A 22,292-nucleotide genomic window follows, 5' to 3' on the forward strand; every position below is an offset into this window, starting at 1 on the left:
GCTCACGCCTCTCAGGGCCTGATGTCATGTATTTTCTAATCTGGGCAAACCACTGCATTTTTGTTGGCGGTGCAGAAAGAAACAAGCCAATCCGGTCCTCGCCTCCTTGCAACTCTCTAACAGGCCTGGCCAAACCACACAAACCGCGGAGCCAGCAGGCTGGTTTCCAACCGGCGCGCTTCTCCCCGGGCCGTGGCTGGGCCACAGTGGGGGCGGGGACGTGGGGGCGGACCAGGGGCGGGACCACGGTGAGGGCGGGGTCGCTCCCGGGGGCGGGGCCGTGGTGAGGCGGTCAGAGGGTGGGGCCATGGGCGAGGCGGGACGGCAGGCAGTGGGAAGGGCCGCGGAAGGGGCGGGTCCACGGGGGGGCGGGCCGGTCGGCTGTGGGCGGGGCCACGGTCATGGGGCGGGGACTTCCGGCCGGGAAGAGAGACCCGCGAGGCTCCCCCGGCTCCCGCGTCAAGCTCCTGTCTTCGGCCGTTGCCGCGCCAGCCCCTCGGAGCGCCACGAGCCTGCGGCCGCCCTGGGCGTCGGAAGCGGCGCGTGCGGTCTGCGGAGCCGGGTGGCCGCCATGGCCGCGTGGACGGGCCTGCGGGCCTGCGGGGTGTCGCGGCCCTGGCTCCGGCTCGGCCCTTGGGCCCCGCGAGCCGCCGGCCTCTGCAGCCAGGTTGGGGCCGGGGCCGGGCGGCCGGAGGCGGATGCGCGGCCGACGCGCGCGCGGCAGCGGGACGGCATCAGGTGAGCTGGAGCCGAGGGCGGACACCCGGCGCCCTCACCCCCACGTGGGCGCACGAGGCCTGGCGCGGCCGCCGCCCTTGACCCCAGTCGTTGATCTGTCCCTGCAGGTGTGGTCGGCGGGGAAGCCCGACGTTCAGTCTCTTCGGGGAGGAAGCCCCGAATGCCGCGTTAGCAGCTGTCCCTAGGGCGGGCGGGTCGCGCCGGGGACCCTGCCCGTTACAGATCCGAGGGCTTTAAGTGACTACCCTGGACGGCCCGAGCCCTCCTGGGCCTTCGCGCTCAGTGTGAGCAGCTCTGTGCTTTGGAGAGAGACGTTGAGAAAGCCAACCCTGATTCTGGCTCTGAGGCGAGACCAGGCCTGGCAGGGCTGCTCCCCTGGCCGTCACCCAGAAGCTCCGCGGCGAGGGCGAGTCAATAAACAGCACAAAGTCCACACCGTCCTCTTTTGCACAACAAGCCTAAAATGCTTAAAGATATAACTATGTACACACTGGAAACCGGACGGGAGGGCTCCTGGCCTTTGACATTTACCCAGCCAGGGCAGGGTTATCAAAGGAGGTCTCCGGAGCATGTCTCAATGTTTAGAAGTATAAAAAAGACTTCAGAAGTTCAAAATAAAGTGTTTTATTACCCTACCCTGACAAGCATCCCTTCCTAAGACTTCCAAGGCCAGGTTTGAATTTATAATTTGCAGGCTCCTACCAGTTTCCCTGAAAGGGGCAGAGATCCATCCCCCTGGCCTGCAGTTTTTTCCCTTTCTTCCCCAACTTCTGCACATCCTTCCCTCCCCTTGCACTTGTATGGGACCTTGGACACATCTGCAGACCCCTACCCCACCCCACCCCAATCAGCAGACCCATGTTGTGTCCATCCCTTCACCTCCTACCGACAAGGGCCCTTGGCCACCCTTTGGCCCTAACGGTTCCCACTGCAGAGGCAAGGAATCCCAGGATCCCAGCGTTTGGAGGAGGTGGTGATTTTCAAGTGGGCATATTCCATTACCCCAGTGGACTCCTTGTTGGGGGGCAGAATCCCAAAAATGCCCTTAGAGTGGCTTACAGTGATGATCTTCAGAAGATGCCGTGGTGCATCAACAGGGACCTTCTCTTGCCTTGTAAATGGAGCAGACATATAAATGGGAAGATGGCACCATTATCCCATGCCCTCGTAGTGAGAGTCCCCCTAAGATGGGGGATGTTGGTGAAGCTCGGCGCAGGTTTCTCCTGTTTTGAACCAATATAGCCAGTGCAGGGAAGGATTCAGACAGGTAAGATTTTAGGAGGTATTGTCAGCAGAGCTTGGGGACCAGTAGAACAAGAAAGAGATAAGAATCTAGGGTGACTTTCAGTTTCTGACTTGGACAGCTTAGCACTGAGATGGGAAGAGGAGAAGGGCAAGCTTGGGATTGGGGGGAAGGTGCCTGAGCACTGGGTCAAATACTGTCCCTCCAAAATTCATGTCCTACCCAGAATCTGTGGATGTCACCTTATTTGGAATAGGGTCTTTGCAGATGTGATCAAGTGAAGATGAGGTCACAGTGGATTATGGCCATTGTAAAGTGAAATGGCCACCTGCACTGGGCATGGCAGGGAGGGACCCCTTACTGAGAAAGGGCTTTCCAGAAGACAAAAATGACTGATCTGCAGAGGCTTTCCAAGAAAATAGAACAATGGAAGGTACCCTACAGAACTGCGGATAAGCAACACCAGTTTCAGTCAGGAGGCATGGCTTATCAGAATGGACAAATATACCACACTAATCACTGTATATCTGCTCCCTGCTGTGTAAGACCCACCCCTCTTAAAGCAAATGCAAACTTAACATCAGACAATCAGAACATTTCCTTGCTCCACTTTTGCCCTATATATGTATGTGTATATATAGGCTTCTCCTTTCCCCTACCTTGGCAGAACTTACCACTTTTGGTTTAGCACTGCCCAATTCATGAAATAAACTTTAACAAATTTTTAAAATGCTTCGGTTTATCTTCGACACTATGGAAATCCAGGCACAGGCACACAGGGAAGAAGGCCACGTGAAGATGGAAGTAGATGTCGGAGTGATGCTTCTACAAGCCATTACCGAGGTTGCTGGCAAACGGCAGAAGCTAGAAAAAGCAAGGAAAGATTCTCTGCTACAGATTTCTGAGGGAGCACGGTCTCCTGACACCTTGATTTCAGACTTTGGAGAGAATACATTTCTGTTGTTTTAAGCCACCCAGTTTGTGGTGGTTTGTTAGGGCAGCTTCAGCAACCTTAACACAGGCCCTGAGGTGGGGGAGCCCAGTAGGAATCAGAGCCTGTGGATCTGAGGCTCAGGAAAGAGATTCACATGGGAGCTAAAGATTGGGAACCGTCCATGTAAAGGTAGAAGTTGACGCCAGGGGTGTTGGTGAAGTTGTCTGGGAAGAGTGTATGGGGTAGGAAGAGAGCAAAGGACAGAACTCTGAGCATCACTGGCATCAAAGAGGTTAGCAGAAGGCTAGGAGCCGACTGAAGAAGTCACGAAGGAATAGCCAGAGAGGTACCAAAATAATCCGGAGAGGAGGAATACGCTTCCTGAAGGAGAGAGTGAACATCTATGTCAGCTACAGCTGAGCGGTCCAGAAAGCTATGGACTCAGAAATGGCAATTGGATTTGGCAGTTAGATGATGGGTGGGGATGGTGGGAACAGAAGGCTGCTTACCTGGAGTTGAAGTGAGCCCCACAATTTAGAAGACTGACTGTGTGTCGTTTGGAGGCAAAGGATTAATGGGACACGAGTAAGCAGATACTGCTAATGTGGCAAGGGCATTTGGGAGCCGGAATCTTTTTACACAGTTTTGCCTGGAGCCTTAGAGTGTAATTTAAGCACCTGTCACCAGTGGGATGGCAGCTTTGTATGTTTGCTACAGCAGGCACGCGCATTATTTTATTGACAAGTTTATATGCAGTCCTCTCACCACCCCCCAAAATACAGGTTTCGAAGTCTCTCAGCACGTCAGCGGCAAGTAATTTTTGTACCTGTGAGAGAGTACGTTTATGAGAAACAAAACAATCTTCAGTCACCTGAAGATTGCAGGAAAATTGAAATGATATTCCAAAGAATAGGTTATTCTTATTGCATTGAAATAAATTTGGTCATCAAACAAAGCTGTTTTCCTGAAAACTGTGGCACAGAAAGCTGTTTATGCAGGATCCGAGTTGACGACCCAGCAGTTGGGATATCAGATTCAAAAGAGAGCAAGTAAAGCAGAAAGCATGTGGGTGGAGACTGATGGGAAGCAGATAGAAAATATCTAACAATAATCTGTCTGGCTCACTGCCCATTTCTTATAACAACAAAAAGAAGACATTTCTGTGTACAGGCAGTGGGATGGCAACAGATTATTTTAATCGGCTTGGGTGCCCCCTTGAAATAGCAAACAGGCCCTTTGAATGCCAGCGTTTTGTTAGATGACGTGTCCAGAAGGGCCCTCCAGCTGAACGGCTTTGTACTTTTGTTCTTCACATATCTTCCCTTTTTCAGACAGCCTGGATTCTCATTGCAGAATTACAGAATGCCATTGTGGAAAAGAAGAACAAGGCTGCTGTCTGTGCGTGTTGGCGGACAGATCTTGGCAGCCTTTTCATTGGAGGGGGTGGGAGGCGCTTTACGGGAGGATTTTCATTCTTGGCTCCTTTATTAACCTCATTCTGAAGAACAGGAGGAAATAAGTGGAGGGAAGCCACTGATTGTCAGATATCCCCCTGGCCGCTGCCGCTGTCCCACGAAGCGTGTGTCTTCCCGGTAAGGTGGTAAGGATCTCAGAGCTGCTGTGACTTGCCCTTTCTGTGGAGGTGGCAGTAATGTTTTCGACAGCAAACCCAGGGAAGAAGAGAAACAATTCAGGGGAAGCAGGAGCAAAACCAGCCTGCAGTTGAGGCCATCTTTTCCCAATTCCGACCTCCGCAGCCCCAGCACACTGACGGGCCCTCCAAATTGGTGTTAGGCCCCAGCAGCACTCTTTTCTTGTGCTTTAAAAACAGCTCCCGAATCAGAAAGTAGTTGCAGGGGTCCTGAGTTCTGACTGGTGCACAACCTGGTAATTATAAAATGTTCTTCATAGGGACATCATCTTAAGCAATCCAAAGAAGAGGAATGCATTGTCACTTGCAATGCTGAAATCTCTCCAAAGTGACCTTCTTCATGAAGCTGAAAGCAAAGATCTGAAAGTCATTATAATTTCAGGTATTTTTTAAAAATTTTATAGCTATCCTCAGTGTTCTGCAGGGCCCAGAAAAGGTTTCTGAAAATTCTTTGGCTAACTGGGGTGTCTCCTCACTTACCTGGAGGATAGCTTTGAAGCTCCTTTACGAGAACACTGATTATGGAAAACTCTGGGGCAGTCGCCTTGGGCCTGACACCATTGGCTATGGGAATTACATTGATTTCTGTTGAGTGCAAACGTGTGTCTTGCTCCTTTTGAGGGGATATTAAACATTGTCACACCTGGCTAGGCTGGTCTTCCTACTCAAATCAGAGAATCCAGTTCCTGGGTACCCTCAGGGGCCCTTATCAGATGGGTTTAAATCGTGAGTCCTCTTAGGAGGCCACTTTGTCAGCTAGGGCTTGACTGCTGAGGCGTCAGAGTCAAATTTGCCTTTCCTGTTCTCACCGAGCATTTCAACCCACATCTGCTTTAATAAGGCCAAAGAGCTCACCATGTTTTGCTCATTTCTTTCCTTGCTCTTTTTCCATAAGAATTTTTACCGAATTACCTTTCTTTTAATGATGGTGGTTGTATAAATAATAGTAATGTCAGCATTTTAAAGCACCCACTGAAAAACATAATGGATACTGCTGTGTGATGCATTTCTTTTGCAAATTAAGGATCCATACTTCTGGAGGTGACCTTCTTAACACTGGTTGACTATAACTCTTCAACCATTTTTTTGTAGAGGGGCATAGAGATGAGAATCGGGTAGAGAGAGTTCCGCAGCCATGTGAGTGCATGAGCTAGATGGAGCAAAGGCTGCTAACTTCTTGACTACGGTTTCCTCTCTTATAAAGGGGAACAGTATCACCTGCCAAGTAAACAACAACAAAAGGGAAATAGGAGAAAGTGCTATCAAGTTGTCAGCAGGATTACATTCTGTTGTTGATAACACAGCAGCCACAACCTCAGCTCCCTCATCTGTAGAAGAAAGGGGTTGAGCCAGATGGCTCCTAAGTTCTCTTGGCACTTTGACTTTCCAGCTTCTATCCCCAATGGACGGTCACATTTGTAGGCTAAATTACTGGAGGTGTGGCGGATTTTGGTGGACCTGTGTGAGCCCACTCAGGCCAGTCAGAGTCCAAAAACAGAAGCAGGGGACCAGAGGGACAGCACCGTAAAAAGTAAATCCCTTTGGGTCCTGAGCCTTCTCCTTTTGTAATTGCCTGTTTTCTTTGGTTTCCACCACAGGCTTCCACTTGGATTTTCATTACAAAATATTGGCTGTGACTTTCCAGGTTAACTGGAATTACTCTTATCAAACTTGGATCATTAACTTTCTTGAAGTGCCTATAACAGATACAACTGTTTGCTAAAGTTATTTGGTAGAAAAGTAAGTGACTTTCCCAGCTCTCTTGACATCTTTTTCTTTCTTCTTTTCTCTTTTGAAAACATTTGCAGCTGAGGGGCCTGTCTTTTCTTCAGGGCATGATTTAAAGGAACTGACAGATGGGCAAGACCACACTTATCATGCCGAAGTATTTCAGACCTGTTCCGAGGTAAGCTGGGACAATGGTCAACGTTGCAAACCAGAAAATGAGAATTATTTTTAATAGTGAATTAGGTAAGATTTTATCTACAGGACTTAACCACTACAGAGCTACAGAAAACTCTTTGGTCATTGGTGAATCCGTCGTCACACAGTAATTTGGTTTAGACTTTTAAGATGTGACCATAATTTGTTATCAATTTTGTTTTGTGCCAGAGAAAAGAAAATATACCATGGCTTTGATAGTTGCCATCTCCAGGATTATGGGGTATCTATAGCTTACCTTGTCTTAGGTAAGAGATAAAGTTTAGAAGCTACATCTTTAGAGAGGAAGAATATGAAATTATTTGATTTTTTTTAAAAAAATCTAAACTAAACTGCTTCTGTTAGTTGGGAAGAGAAAGCTTTCATCACTGGAATAAGAATAATGATTTTTTACATTATTTTCAAGCCCTTCTTTTGACTTACCTTTATAAAGACCACCTCCAAGTAGGAAAATTAATCTCTTCATTTTTATTTCCTTTTCATTTCTATCTCTTTAACCATATTAAGGAGAGAACTTGCCAAATAACATAGAGGAGAAGGAGAGAAGGAGAAGTTTTAGATGCTTTACAAATCTATTAAATCATCCCTGGATAATAAAAAATTAAACATAGGATCAGCTTTAAGTAACACCCTATTCATTTGATGAGTATTTTTTGAGCACTGACTGTATGCATAGTACTTAAAATGTATGGAGGAATGGTAAGAAAATAAATGTTTCCTGCAAAACTTAAACTGGGAATCTATTTGAGAAACAAGATGTGTACATAAAAAAATTTACTGACCTGACTCTAAGATTATCTAACCTTTTTTCATTCATTCATTGTCTTATTCATTCATTTGGTCATTAATCACTCAACAAGTAATTGTCGAGCACCTGCTTTGTGGGCAAGACAGAGACAAGTAGGGAGGCCAATGGGAAGGCAATTCAGACGTATTTTGACCATTGTTTCCCTAGCTCATCCAGAAACCCATAAGGAGGTCAGATTGTATGGCTCTCATTTTGTGGAGGGACAGACAGGAAAAGGGATTCATTTGAGGCCTTCTGGTAAGGTGGAAGCAAGCAAGAGCTAAGACTTGGATCTTTTGTTTCCCATGTCACTGATATTTATGAAACACTCTGCTCTTGTGTTTGCCATGACTTGGTGCTTTAAAAATTATTTTTCTACTAATACCGAGCATGTCTGGCTGAAATAGAAAATCATCAGAGAGAACCCATAGCGCTTTCCGTCCTCCCTACAGGATCTACTTTGATCATTGCCGTGGTCTCCTCCTGACCCACCGTCTGAACAGGTTTGCAGAGGGCCACGGGGAGCCAGGGCTGCTTCAGAGGACAAAAGGCCAGATTGGGAATCTTCTGAACGGTGGAAACTCTGGCTAGCTGAAAAAGACGCTGTGCATAGCCCTGATGCAGAAAATAGGCATGGAAGTGTATTGATCTCTTTAATTCTATTTCTAAGAAAATCAAATTGTCTTGGATAAATATGAGCCCCATGAACTTGTGCAAGATTTCAATTTTCAAGTGTAATCAGTAGACTGATTGGAATGGAATGAGCTAGATATTTCATTATTCAGTTCATGCATGAGAAAATTTGATTTTGGAAAGGAAGGTAGAGGTATCAGGATTAGGCCAGCATGTCAAATCTGTAGTAAATTTGCTACGGCCCACAAGTACTGTGTGACAGTTAATTATTTACAAAGTCAGGAGTGGGCAAACTAAGGATTTGAACAAAACTAAGGATGAGAACAATGAGAAGGAGAAGAAAAACTTGGTTATGGAAGAGCGAAAATAGCCTTTTGTGGAGCTGAGTTGGCGGCTCCCACCAGAGGATTGTCCCTTGTCCCTCTTCCTATATGCTGTTGAGGTTTGAAGATGGAAATTCCAGTTCAGAAGGAGATAGTTCTCTTTCTTCTCCCACTCCACCAAGGAAATGACAGTGGGACGTGGTCTCTACCTTTTGGAAATAACTTGGAATCCTCAGTAACACTGTTAAATGAGGCTGGGGCAGAATTCAGTTTATGCCCCATTTTGGAGTAGGCAGGATGGTACTTGATTCAGGAAGGTAAAATAGGAGCCTAATCAATTCTTGACTGTCAAGGGATTGATTAGCCTCGCTTCTTTATTATCTAGATTCCCTTTGTGTTCTCTGAATTGCTCTCTAATTTTAAAATATTTTTTAAATGTAAAGAAATCAATTAATTCATTTATTTTACTGTAGATATAATGTAATGAAGTAAGAGTACTATAGCAAAATTTGAAAGTTAGAAAAACAAGGAAGAAAAATAAATTATTATATTTAAAATTTTTTTATTGTGGTAACGTATACAACATAAAATGTCCCATTTTAACCACTTTGAAGAATACAATTCCGTGGTGTTAATTATATTCACAATGTTGGGCTATCATCACCACCATCCAGTACCAAAAAGAAAATTTATTAGTTATACCATACCATAATCATAGCACCCAGGAAGAACCATAATTAATATTTTAGTGTATTTTAATCTTTTTTCCATGTGTACCTTTTTTTTTTGGTCTGTTTTTTTTCCTATTGTACTTTTTTTTTTTTTTTTTGAATAATCACACATGGCTGATTACATTGTATTTGTAGTTGTATAACATGATTATAGCATTGAATGCTTACTATGTGCCAGGCCATATTTGAATACTTTGGACGTATTAATTGACCTAATTCTCATGATTCTATAAGTTTGGTTTTATTATTATACCCACTGTACAAATGTGAAAACTGAGGGGTTAGTGACTTGTCCAGGGCTGCACAGCCAGTAAGTGACAGCCTGGGCATCGAACCCAAGAAGCCTGGCTCCAGACTGCTACGCTAAGCTCCAGGCTGCCATGCGGATGTTTCTCCAGAAAATTTCAATTTAATGAGAACACAGCATCCCGTTAAATGGTTATGGTTTAGTTTACATAACCATTTACTTACTTTTGTATATTATATTATGTATAGCTTTTTACTGTTACTTAATAATGATTTGGTGAACGTCACTGTCCATATAGCTTTTTCCAGTTATTTCTTAGAATAATTCCTAGATCAAAGGCATAAATTTTTGTATGGCTCTTGATACATACAGTTTTACCTAAGTACTTTTCCAGCGGTTTTATGAAATCCTAACCTTTCACACGTGGCAACTCTGGTCGTGGTCAGTCCCTTCAGTTCAGAAGGTGAAGGATGACAGAGCTAAAGCAAAATCTTTTTTTTCTTCGCAGCAACACTTTAGAAGTTCTTGTGAGCTCTTTCCCTTGTTATTCCAATTCACTGAGAGTAGGTTTATCACCATCCCCCCTCCCGGCCCTCACTGTGGAGTGCACAGACCCTTAAATTCATGATACTTTCTGTGTCAGGGTGTGTGTGCGTTCTTCTGGGGTCTCAGGTTCTCAAAAGGAGACCCTCCAAAAGCGTCAAGAACCACTGCTAGAGGATATGATACCATACCCTTAAATAGATATTGTTGTTTATTTTATAATGTAGCTAACAAACTACCAAATGTTGATGAATATAAAGGATAAGTTTCTTAGGGAAAATCTTCAAATTAAGGAAGGTTGTTTTCCTTTGGATTTGCGCCCCTGGGAAAACCAGCCCAGATTTTGTTCCTATCCTCCCCACTCCCCTCTCAAAGGTCAAAGAGCAATAATTTATAAAGTGCAGTTACCATAGCGACACAGTCTGTTCAGAGTGTCCTGAAAAAGTGGAGAAATAAACCAAGCTCTTTTGTAAGCTGCACAAATGAAAGTTCCAAATTAAAGTCACATGAGCAAGTTTTCCTCTCCCTATCTGTGCCCAAAGCTCCGTTTTAGGAATTTTATTTTGATGACAGCAGGGTGTTTTTCTACCACTTTGAGCCCGGAGAGTATTTGTAGTGGTAATTTGAGAAGTGATTACTTAAGGAAATTGCCTTCAAGTCCCTTTTCTACTTTAATTTTTCAAGGAAGCTCCAAATTCCAGTTTCCGACTTCGAACATGAGAGCTGCACAGAGGCACAGTCAGAGCAGAACTATTTGTAACGGGTTTTTTCCTTTGTCGCCAGAGAGAAAAATCAGCGCTCATCCTCACTGGGGCTGCTGGGGAAGCCTGGCATGGTGGGGGGGCAGGAGTCAGACAGAGACGGGCCAGCCCCCAGCTCCGCCTGGGTGGGGTTCGGGGTTCAAGGCCTTAGGCAGGTACTGCCCCTTGGAGCCTGGGGTTCATGGCTGGCCAAGAGGCGTCCGCCTCCAGGGGTTCTCGGGAGGACCGAATCGTGCAGCCTGGTTCCAAGCAGCTATTTAATACGAGGCCGTTCTCTCCGTGCCTTCCTTTACCCCCACGGGAAAACTCCCGTGGAAAGTGCTCTGGGGACAGCAGGAGTGAGTGGGCGTGTTTGCTCCTCCAGGTCATGATGCTGATCCAGAGCCATCCGGTCCCCATCATCGCCATGGTGAACGGCCTGGCCACTGCCGCCGGCTGCCAGCTGGTGGCCAGCTGTGACATTGCCGTGGCCAGTGACACGTCCTCCTTTGCCACCCCTGGTGTGAACGTCGGGCTCTTCTGCTCCACCCCGGCCGTCGCCCTGGGGAGGACGGTGCCAAGAAAGGTAAGTTAACGTCCTGTGGCCGTTCTCTAGTTTTAGTCCTCAGCGCCTGTGATGGTTCGTTTCAGAATTAGCTTGTCCAAGAGACCGTTTATCACCACAATTGCATGGAACTTTGAATAGGAAGTGAGATATGGTAGGTTAGTATAGGCTGCAGTGAAATAGTGACACATCCCAGAGTAATTTGGGCAGATAATAAAAAATTTATTTACAGCCTCCCACTCCCCGGCCCTGAGGATCTGGGGGAAGGTGTGGATGTGTTGGACATCCTCACCTGGACAGGTGTTGATGTTGTCACAAACATTGGGACTGGCGGTTTGATGTGCTGAGTCTTCGATCATGGGACTTGCCCTTATGAAGCTTGTTACTGCAAAGGAGAGGCTAAACTTGCATATAATTGTGCCTAAGAGTCTCCCCTTGAGTGCCTCTTTTTTGCTCAGATGTGGCCCTCTCTCTCTCTAACTGAGCCACGACAGGTGAACTCGCTGCCCTCCCCGCTATGTGGGACCCGACTCCCAGGGCTGTAAATCTCCCTGGCAATGCAGAGTATGACTCCCGGGGATGAATGTGGACCCGGCATCGTGGGACTGAGAGTATCTTCTTGACCAAAAGGGGGATGCAAAATGAGATGAAATAGTTTCAGTGGCTGAGAGATTCCAAATGGAGTCGAGAGGTCACTCTGGTGGACATTCTTATGCACTATATAGATAACACCTCTTAGGCTTTAATGTATTGGAATAGCTAGAAGTAAATACCTGAAACTACCAAACTCCAACCCAGCAGTCTGGACTCCTGAAGACAATTATATAAGAATGTAGATTACAAGGGGTGACAGTGTGATTGTGAAGACCTTGTGGATCACACCCCCTTTAGCTAGTGTATGGATGAGTGGAGGAATGGGGATAAAAACTAAAGGACAAATGGGATGGGATGGGGGGATGATTTGGGTGTTTTTTTCATTTTTATTATTTATTCTTGTTCTGGTTCTTTCTGATGTAAGGAAAATGTTCAGAGATAGATTGTGGTGATGAACACATAACTATGTTATCATACTGTGGACAGTGGATTGTATACCATGGATGATTATAAGGTGTGTGAATATATTTCAATAAAACTGAATTTAATTAAAAAAAAAAAAAAAGAGACTGTTTCTATCAGGACTTTGGGCCCAAGCGTATCTGGCTGGATGTGGTCAGGGAGGGAACAGCCTGTCCCTCTTTGTCTGCAGATCCACGGCTTCTTCCAGCAGGCAGTCATGTGCGAAGTCGCCTCGGTTCAATCTCGCAGGCCCCCAACATGACCAGTTAGGGTTTTTGTTTTGTTTCTCTCGTTTTCGTAAAGGAACATAGTTTTGTAACTTACCTGAAATGCACGGCTGCCCCTGAGATACAGTTGCAGGCTGAAGTAAGGCCAGGGCAGAGTCGCTGGCTGTCCATCTGTCTGCTGACAGCCTGGCTGTTCCAGAGGCATTTAGAGTCGCAGGGTCCCTGGACGTGTCAGGATTGCTGTGGTCACACCTCAGGCACGTGAAAAGCCCAAGAAGACCCAGCTTACAAAAGCATTTGGTCATTGCGGACCACAGTGAAGCCCCTCTTCTTCACAAAGCTTTATTGACTCCTTTAACATCATAAAATAATGCTTACATCCCTTAAGTGTAAACCAGCAGTGTCCTTATTCTAGAAAAAGAGCGTCTTCATTCTCAACTGGAAGTCTGTGAAAAGGGGGTGAAGTCATAAACCGTAGCGAGAAGGGAACCTAAATTGCTTTCTAGAATACATTCTCTGTTTTGGCATCAACTACGAAAATTAGCAGTCACTCATATGCCTGAGGCAGAACAGAAATGAGGCCCAAGGGGAATCAAACCCCAGAACCAAGAAGCTTAAAGAAGTGCTGCTCTCTCTTAGATTGCCTCCATATTAATTTTTATAGAAATGTATGTTTATTAGGAAACTCCGAAGACAGATACCTGCAAGCACACACGACAGTGGGCTCCACCTGCAAAGGGCGGCCTGCCAAAATACAGCAGCTTACTAAAATGTCTGCAGGCCGAGGGCACCTCTATCCCGTCAGGCTTAGGTGTCCATTCAGTAAATATTTGTTAAGTCCCTGCTTGGTGCCAGGACATCAGATTAAAATTCATGAGCCAGTTTATTAATAGTTGTGCAAATCAAACCGTGCAGCCTCTGCATAGTACGAGATTGTTGTACGTTTGGCCACCCTGACAGTGGTCTATCTTCTCAACCCCCGTCGTGCGAAGGGCCCCAGCTCTTCAGTGTTTACTGTCAGGGTGAGGACACAGCCTTCTTCCCTTCCTCCCTCCCTCCCTCCCTTCCTTCCTTCTTCTTGACACTTTTGAAATCCAGCTTACTATAATGAAATGATTCCTAGAAATTTACATGCTCTATCGTACTGGATGCTTATCACATTTGAAATTAGCTTTGAGAAGAAAGAGGAAAAGAATATGACAGAAACAGGCCTGAAGTTTCAAAGGAAGTCAGTTCTCAGAGCCTCGCTGTGTGTTTGTCCAGTGCAGCAGATGAAGGAGGAAGGACGTAAGAGCCAGTGTACCCTTGTCCTCCCCGAGGGAGTGCTGGCAAAGGCTGGGCCTGCTCCCAATTGTCCCCTCAGTCTCCCAGCCTGTGCTCCTTGTGCCCTGACCCCCCGAGCGCCTCCAAACCACCTGGCCCTGCGGGGCCTTCTTGTTTTCCAGCCCTCTGTTTTCCTACCCAGAAAGTGGTTCAGAGTCCTGAGTCCTGAGCACGGTGGTTCCCCATCTCCAGACCCCTCAATGCTGTGCTGCTGGGAGGCAGACCTGACATGGGTGGTTTGGGGTAAATGCTAATGAGCCAGCATCTCACTACCACCAGCAGGAAGAGTCGGTGGGAAGGGAGGCCTTTGCATTAGGAAGGAGAACAGGGCTGTGCCAAAACTCAGACTCCACAAAAAGCCACCTGCCTGGGGTCCCTGGCCTATGGCACCCCATGCACGCAGCCCAGCTCCCCACAGCGCAGCAGGCAGGCACTCTTCCCACTGGCCCCGCAAGCCCCTGCCCCTGTCACGCCTGCCTAGAGCATGTGCGGGTCACTGGTGCCCTCTGCTGGCCACCGCGGGGAGCTGCCAGTGCGCCGGAGATGGGTCAGCCCGTGCTCAAGTCAGACGGCTGGGCCCTTTGGCGAGTTAATAATGCATCTCCACTGCACCCCACAGACAACCTGCCTGGTGCAGCCGGGCCGACCTCGCTCAGAAGCTTAGAGCCAGTGCCTCAAGCAGAGGGCTCACAGGGAGCTGCCCGACTCCCTCCTTCCCAAACCAGCCATTTCTCAGCGGCATAAACACTTGCTTCCACCCATTCCACCACCCTAGCTCTGCGTGTCTGTGGAATCCGATTTCCTAAGGGCCTAATTGGAATAGCATAGCATTTCCAATTTACACAAGGGCCTTGGAGGCTTCCAGGGGCTTGCCTCCTGTTTCCTGCTAATTAGTCTTGTGCTCCCCCTCCAGCTTCTTTCCCTCTGAACCCAATCACTTCACAGCCCCTGCCCCCCTATACTAGACTGTATGCCCCGTGGTGCCATCGGCGCTGTGGTGAATGTGTGTATAGTAGTGCAACCCCCAGGGCCCATCCCCTCAGGCAGCTCTTCATGTTGCTTCCCAGCTGCCCTGCCCAGTCGCTGCCGTGTGTGTGACTTGAGGGGTCCCGGGAGTCCGCTCCACCTTAGTCCCCCGTCTCCGGCACCACAATCCCTAACATGCAGCACCAGGCATCGCAAAGACTCATAGTTGGGGTAGGTGTGCCAGCAGGAGCCGCTGCATGTGCCTCTGTGGTGCCAAGCACTGGGTTCTAGGCAGAGGATGGGTGAGGAAGTGAGTTCAGAGGGGTCCCCATTTGCTCAAGGGCCTGTCCTTGGCAGGTGGCCGATTGGGGATTGGAACTGTGGTTCTCCTGGCTCCAGGCCCACATCTTCCCACCAAGTCATGATGCCTCCAAGTTAAGCCTTGGCCTCAGCTCCCTTTGTTACTTTTCATGAAATGCCCCTAGGATGAGGCACTATAAAATCACCAACTTCTTTAGGCAACAAAAGACATGTTTGAAAGGCAACATGGGAGGATTGGGAGCAAGAGGAAGAGGAGGTATTTTCTTCTCTTTCATCTCAAGTTGGCTGCTGGGGGTGCCCTGCTCAGAAACTTAAATACCAAAGAAAGATGGTGCTGATGAGCTGTAAAATAAACAGGCTGTCTCCTAGGGAACGCCACTCCCTCACGTAATCTGTCTGGGTAAAGCTCCTTTAAATCAGTAGGTTTCTAAATAGGGTTATTCCTTGTACAGACAAAGAAACTGAAGCCCAGAGAAGGGGCATAGATGGGGAAGTCCAGGGCAGGGCCAGGCTCAGGCCAGGCCTTCTGGCACGTGATGGTATTCCATCAGCCTTCCTTTCGTGAACCTTCCAGTCTTGCCGACTGAGGGGCAAGTGCCGGGCATGTCAGAGCCCGTCCTCTCCTGCTCAGGGTCTGTCTCTGAGTCAGGGAGGAGGCCGCACACCACGGCTCTCTGGCTGGCCCAGGGCAGCGCTGCCTCTGTCACTCTGCCGTGGGGGCCCTTCTCCCTCCACGGCCACTCAGGCACTTGTTAATCCACACCACAGAAGCACTTGGCCAGCCACTGCTCCATCTCCCAGTGGTCTTTACCTTTTCCCTTGACTTGTTTGTTTTTAAAACCTGGTGTCTTCTCCTGGGACACATCCTGGAGGTGGCCTGTCTTGGCCGAGCTGCCCAGCTTTGAGAAGAGACCACAGAAGCAGAGCTGGCACCTGACTCAGAGAAAGGCCCTGCCAGCCCGTGACCAAGCATGGCCACCAGAATCGGCTCAGAGACCCAGAGGGGTGCCTCTGCCTCACGGTTCCCCGTCATTCCTCCCACAGTTGATTCTGTCGCTTTCCATTATGTCAGAGGCAGGGGACACAAGGAAAACCTCTAACTGTAATGGCCAGGATTGCTCCATTGTAAGTGACTCTTGTGTAGGGGATAATAAAAGATAAGTGCTCATGAATGCAGGAGCAGAAGGGACATCCCATGTGACATGGTCCCCTCACCCACCTGCAGGCCAGGCTGCATTTAAAGTGTTCCAGAAAGATGAGTGGCTTTCATCTTTTAAAATATTTCCACATGAGGTGATTTCAGAATTTAGCTGTCCTTGTAGCCACTGGACTGTAGGTAAAGGAGAAGCAGGGAGGATGTCCCCCACTATTTTATTTCTGAATGTTCCCATAGGTGATTGTGATCTGACTTTCTGTCTGTCTATCCATGGATGTCTGGCAGTCATTCTCTCTCTGGTTGACTGTTGAATTACATGACCAAAGGGGGAAAACATCTTTTCTGACTAATTAAAATCCCTCACATCAAAGCTTAAGATCATGTCCTTTTTCGTAGAGATCCTAAGATTTCTAGGAAGGAATCTAAGAAGCCACTTAATTCTTCCTCCCACCTCTGAGAACCTTCCCTTCTGCAGCAGATGAGGGTCTTCCCCATTTGTACATCTCCAGGACTGGCAATGCCCAACTCTCCCAGAGTGGTTCAGCTCCGCGGCTTATAAACTTGTTTAAACAAGGTTTTGGGGCTGCTTCAGAATGAAGCTGGTGCATAAATCCATAGTGTTCCAATGCTTGACACACAGCAGGTTAGTGAACCTATAAATCACTGAATGAGTAAGAGGATGTCTGGTCCTGGTTTGCATCCTTCCTCACGGAAGCCAGTCCCCAGCCTTCATGAGTGCAGCCTCATACCAGGTCTTTGAGATTCCCTTCTGTGGGCAAAACCGTCACAGTGCTCTCCCCTGGTTTGTGTCCTGCTTCAATGGACTGCTTTTTCCTGGCATTGCCAGCGCAGCCAGTCCCACCCAGGGTGCTGGGGACAGGGGCGCAGGGATGTGCAGTGAGGACCCATCCTCAGCAGGCCTGGGACTCAGCCCCGTGCTCTAGCACACAGAAGCTTGGACTCCAAAGGGCTCACACTGAAAACTTCTCACTGAATCCTGTGCAGCCACGATATCCAAGCCCGACAGGCAATTTCTAAACATGCCCTGGAGCCTGTGAAAAGGAGAACAGAGACAAGAGGTTCAGGGGCAGGGAGGGACATAAAAGGAAAGGAGAAGCTGAAGAAGGCCCTGTCAGGGGACGGTCCCCAGAGACACATCATGAGCCCACACTGCGAGTGCCCGCTGCAACCTCATCTTCTGATTTGGCTTCCTGGCCGACCCTTGGGGCCTCTATTACTCGCTGACCATCTTTGGCAGGGTCGTTTTTTTACCAGCTCTGGATCAGCAGTGCCCAGGGTTTAGCTCCATGTTCAACTGGGGGCTTCAAAAAATGCTTTGGGGTGATGATGCTTGTTTTAGTTTCCTGGGCTGCTCAAGCAAATACCATGAAATGGGTCAGGTTAAACAATAGGAATTTATCCACTCACAGTTTTGAGGCTAAAAGAACATCCAGATCAAACATCACCCAGGCAATGCTTTCTCCCCGAAGACTGTGGTGTTCTGGGGCTGGCTACTGGGGATCCCTGGTCCTTAGCTTGTCACATGGCCATGCACATGGCGGCCTCTCCGGGCCTCTCCCTTCTCTTCTGGGTTCCGTTAATATCCAGTGCTCTAGCTTGCTAATGTTGCCATTAAGCAAAATATCAGAAATGGATCAGATTTTATAAAGGGGGTTTATTTATTTACAAAGTTACAGTGTTAAGGCCATAAAATGTCCAAAGTAATGGATCAACGATCGGGTACCTTCACTGGAGGATGGCCAATGGCGTCCAGAAAACCTCTGTTAGCTGGGAAGGCACGTGGCTGGCATCTGCTCCAGAGTTCTGGTTTCAAAATGGCTTTCTCCCAGGACATTCCTCTCTAAGCTGCAGCTCCTCAAAAATGTCACTCTCAGTTGCTTTTGGGGTGTTTGTCCCCTCTTAGCTTCTCCGGAGCAAAAGTCTGCTTTCAACGACCATCTTCAAACTGTCTCTCATCTGCAGCTCCTCTCTCAGTTTCTGTGCATTCTTCAAAGTGTCCCTCTTGACTGTAGCAAGCTCGCTCCTTCTGTCTGAGCTTGTATAATGCCCTAGTAAACTCATGAAGGCCCAGGCTGAATGGGCAGGGCCACAACTCCATGGAAATTATCCAGTCAGAGTTATGGCCCACAGTTGGGTGGGGCACATCTCCATGGAAACAACCTAATCCAAATGTTCCTACTTAATCTCCACTAATATGTCTGCCTCCACAAGATTGCATCAAAGAACATGACTTTTTCTGGGGGACACACTATATACAAACCAGTACATCCAGCTTCTGGCTGCTCACTCTATGGCTTTATCTCTCTCTCTCTGAATTTTACTCCCCTTCAAAAAGGCTCCAGTAATAGGATTAAGACCCATCCAGATTGAGGTGAGCCACACCTTCTTAACAGAAGTAACCTGGTCCAGAGGTCCCACTCATGAGTCCACACCCACAGGCATGGATTAGGTTTAGGAAACATGTTTATCTGGGGTGCGTACAGCCCCCGACCACCACATTGCTGTTCCTGGTCAACTGAAAAAAATTATCTTCTCTTACACAACCCACAGGTGTTATGTCCCTGCTTCCTCCAAAACAGAGTCATTCAATTTCCAAAATAGGAGGAATTTGGAGATTTGGTCCAATTCCTTAACGTACAGAGGAGAAGACAAGGCCTAGTGTCCCTTTCCCCTGACCGCCAGCCTGGGGGTTCCATTCACACCCATGTGGCAGGAGAGCCCGGAGCGCAGGCTTTCGGTCTCTTCTCCATCCAAACTCCCTCTGAAGGTCTAGTCTTAAGACTTTAAAGACCATCTAAATCAGCAGCTCTAAACCAGGGGCGACACTGGCCTCTGGGGGACATTCAGCAATGTCTGGAGACAATTTTGATTGCCACAACCAGAGGGAGGTGGGGCATGTAGCAGGTAGAGGCCAGGGTTGCTGCTAGAGATCTTGCAATGCCCAGGGCAGCCCCCACAATGACACGTTTTCCAGTCCAAAATGCCAGTAACACCGAGGGTGAGGATCCCTGATCTAAGTGCCGATGACTCAAATCTCCATCTTGTGCTGCTCCAGTTAACAAACCACTCACAGCTTAGGGGCTCAAACAATCACAGTCATTTATGTTGCTCGTGACTCTGCCATTTGGACAGGGCTCAGCAAGGAAGGCTTATTTCTGCCCCACTGTGTCTGTGGCCTCAGCTGGGGAGACGTGCAGACTGGGTTGGGGAGTGACAGCTGGGTCTGGCGTCAGCCAAAGACTGTTCAGGTTCATGGCTGGCTGTTGGTGTAGCTCCCATCCGGGGCCTCGGCTGCGGCTGCCTGCTGGAACGCTTAGCAGAACCTCCTGGGGCTTCCTCTCAGCATGGTGGCTTGGTTCCAGCACTGAGCATCCTAAGGGAAAGAGCCAGGTGCAGGCTGTGCCACCTTTGGACCTTGAGAAGAACCATGGAGTTCCTTCTGCCATACTCTATTTGCCATCATTCATTCATGAAGTCATTAAGTCATCCATCAGCAAATACTGCTAAGTTAAATACTGTACACAAGGCACTCTTCTGGTGGTAGAGGTACCAAAAACCCCTGCCTTTTAGGCATTTGCATGCTAGTAAAGGAGATAGGGAATACATGTGTAAAATATATAGTGTTCTAAGTAGCGAAAAAATGCAAAGGATAAAATCATAGTGGGACTTTGTTTTACAAATCTAACAAAGTGCTCAGGCAAGACCTCATGAATAAGGTGGCACATGAGCAGAGACCTAAAGGCAGGTGAGGCCTGGGGAAGGAGCATTCTAGACGTGGGGGGTGGCACATGCAAAGGCCCTGAGACAGCAGCTTGCTTGGCGTGCTCAGGGACAGCAAAGGTTGCAAGGGGCAGAGGGAGAGGGAAGGGGCTCGCTGCCTGTCTGCTGTTTGTGTACCTGAAAACCCCTCTTTCCATTGTTAATTGGAGTTTAGAGAAGTCAGGCCGTGTCATTACAGAATTGAGGTTAGTGTACAGTGCCTGGCAGGAAACCAGAGTAAGGAGTTTATACTCCCATTTTCTGCAGGCCTCGAAAATCCAAGGGAGAGGGGTTCTGGAAGGAAAGAAGACGTCCTCTTCTTGCCACACCTTACATATTTATAAGTTAAAATGTTACTCTAGGCTCCGCATCTGGTCCCTGGAAGAAAAATTTTAAGTCCCCTCCTTCTCTGGGATACGGGAGGGTGCTCTTTCATATCAGGCAGGAGCCATGCCCCTGTGAACATTTTTCTCACTGTGGAAAGTGGCTTCCACACTGGTTTGGGGCAGGGGCGGGGTGGGCTGTGTTGCCCCAGCGTTTGCGGCTCTTGCCCATCACATGTGGCTGCCGTCCTGCACTTGGCCCTCGATGGCGGTGGTTTGAGCCTCCTGCTTCTGCAGGGCTGGGTGACCAGATCTGTGGGAACAGCAGGGAGAACACAAAGGGTGCCCTTTCCTCTCCTGGGCCACTTGTATTTCTTCACTCCTGGAATGATCCGATACTGCCCTGGCAATAGTCAGGGAGTTGAAGACACCAGGGATGATGGAAGCAGATCACTGGGCTAAGGTTGTATGCGAGCCAGATCCCGCCCCTGAGCAGAGGGAGATGGAGAGGGTAGGACGTGGGGGGCCATGAGCTACGAGGAGAGTGCCTTCATCATCTCATGCTTTCTCCCTTAGGTGGCCTTAGAAATGCTTTTCACTGGGGAGCCCATTTCGGCTCAGGAGGCCTTGCGCCACGGGCTGCTCAGCAAAGTGGTGCCAGAGGGGCAGCTGGAGGAAGAGACCATGAGGATAGCCAGGAAGATCGCCTCCTGGAGCCGCACAGTGGTGTCTTTGGGCAAAGCTGCTTTCTACAAACAGCTGCCCCAGGACCTTAGAACGGCCTACTGCCTCACCTCCCAGACCATGGTAGACAGCCTGGCCCTCCACGACGCCCAGGAGGGGATCCAGGCCTTCCTCCAGAAGAGGAAACCCATCTGGCCACGTTGAGCTGGTCCAAGCAGAGCCACGGAGGAGGGGTGGGCCCCGTGGGCAGTGCTCAGAGACCCTGATTCCCCACCCACCACGGTGCCTCCTGATTGTAACTGAAGACCGCCTGCTGTCACAACCCTGGTAGTGGTTTCGCTGCCTGTGGTCTGTGTTAAAAACCACAGTTCCGATTCCGTGGGTGGAGAATGCAGTGGAGATTCAGACGGGGTGCTAACTGAAGCGGAAAGTCCGGGAACACCTATGCTGTCATGGAAGCCCTGGCATTTGCTATACTCCTCCTTCCCGGGACTTTACATGAGGGATCGCCCTTATGAGGTAAGAGAAGGTGCTGGAAGATTGAGGTGAGAAAGGAGGACACCAACGCAACCTTGTTGGCAGAAGGGTCCTCTCGTGGAATTCATTTCAGTTGCTCAAGAGAGGGGGAACATTTCAGATCTCCACGAGATAGTCTCCATGAGATATTCTCCACTTCTCCACACTGAAAATCTTTTTTGATGCTCCTGAGAAATAATCATGCCATGGCTTTGGAATAAATCTTATGTGATTTAAGTAGATTAAATATTTATGAGACTGATGATTTTATCTTCCCAGCCAGACTTCAAGCTCTTTGTGGAAAGAAAGAAAAAAAAAATCAGTTAATTCTTTCTTTGTATGCCCATAAGGATGGGCATGCAGTAGGTGCCTAACATTTCTCTAATGAATGTCGCCACCGTCCAGCGTGCTGCAGGAGCAGACCCTGGGCTAACCCCGAGGACGCCAGCCCTGGGCAGAGATGGAAGAAAACAGTAGGCTTGCTCCTACCTGCTGGGAACCCTCTCCTCTGCTGCTGTACAACTTGGTGAATGTCATTAATGCCACAATTAATTAATGGTTAAAATGGCAAATTTTGTTATATAGATGTTATCACAATAAAATTTTAAAAATAAAAGAATCATCCCATGGTTGATTGAATTATGGACCCCAACATAGACGTGTACTTAATCTTAATCTGCGCCCCTGTGGGTGTGAGCCCCTGATAAAGAGGATCTCTCAAAGGTGTTATTATTAGTTAAGGTGTGGCCAACTGAAGCAGGGTGGGTCTTAACCCATGTTACTGGAGGCCTTATAAAGAGAACCTGGAAGTCCCAGAGACCAGAAAGGAGACAACATCGCCATGTGATGACTTGCAAACCAGGG

General features: G+C 48.3%; 1 protein-coding gene across 1 annotated transcript; it reads left to right on the forward strand.

Annotated features, from left to right (window-relative positions):
• The first annotated feature begins 409 nt into the window (after nucleotides 1-409).
• Nucleotides 410-22,044, forward strand: ECHDC3 (enoyl-CoA hydratase domain containing 3). The gene is made up of 5 exons (XM_037846013.1): nucleotides 410-738; nucleotides 4,827-4,948; nucleotides 6,375-6,472; nucleotides 10,897-11,097; nucleotides 20,805-22,044. Exons 1-5 carry the CDS (start codon nucleotides 572-574, stop codon nucleotides 21,114-21,116), a joined length of 900 nt encoding a protein of 299 aa, XP_037701941.1. The 5' UTR covers nucleotides 410-571; the 3' UTR covers nucleotides 21,117-22,044.
• The last annotated feature ends 248 nt before the right edge of the window (nucleotides 22,045-22,292 follow it).

The sequence above is a fragment of the Choloepus didactylus genome, chromosome 8 (genome assembly GCF_015220235.1).
Source record: "Choloepus didactylus isolate mChoDid1 chromosome 8, mChoDid1.pri, whole genome shotgun sequence".
NCBI lineage: Eukaryota > Metazoa > Chordata > Mammalia > Pilosa > Megalonychidae > Choloepus > Choloepus didactylus.

What these genes read in the sequence shown, in the direction of transcription:
- ECHDC3 (XM_037846013.1), top strand. Translation starts at nt 572, where the DNA reads ATGGCCGCGTGGACGGGCCTGCGGGCCTGCGGGGTGTCGCGGCCCTGG. An exon ending in GAAAGTCATTATAATTTCAG is followed by an intron (nt 4,949 to 6,374) that starts GTATTTTTTAAA and finishes AAACATTTGCAG; the next exon opens with CTGAGGGGCCTGTCTTTTCT. An exon ending in TATTTCAGACCTGTTCCGAG is followed by an intron (nt 6,473 to 10,896) that starts GTAAGCTGGGAC and finishes TTGCTCCTCCAG; the next exon opens with GTCATGATGCTGATCCAGAG.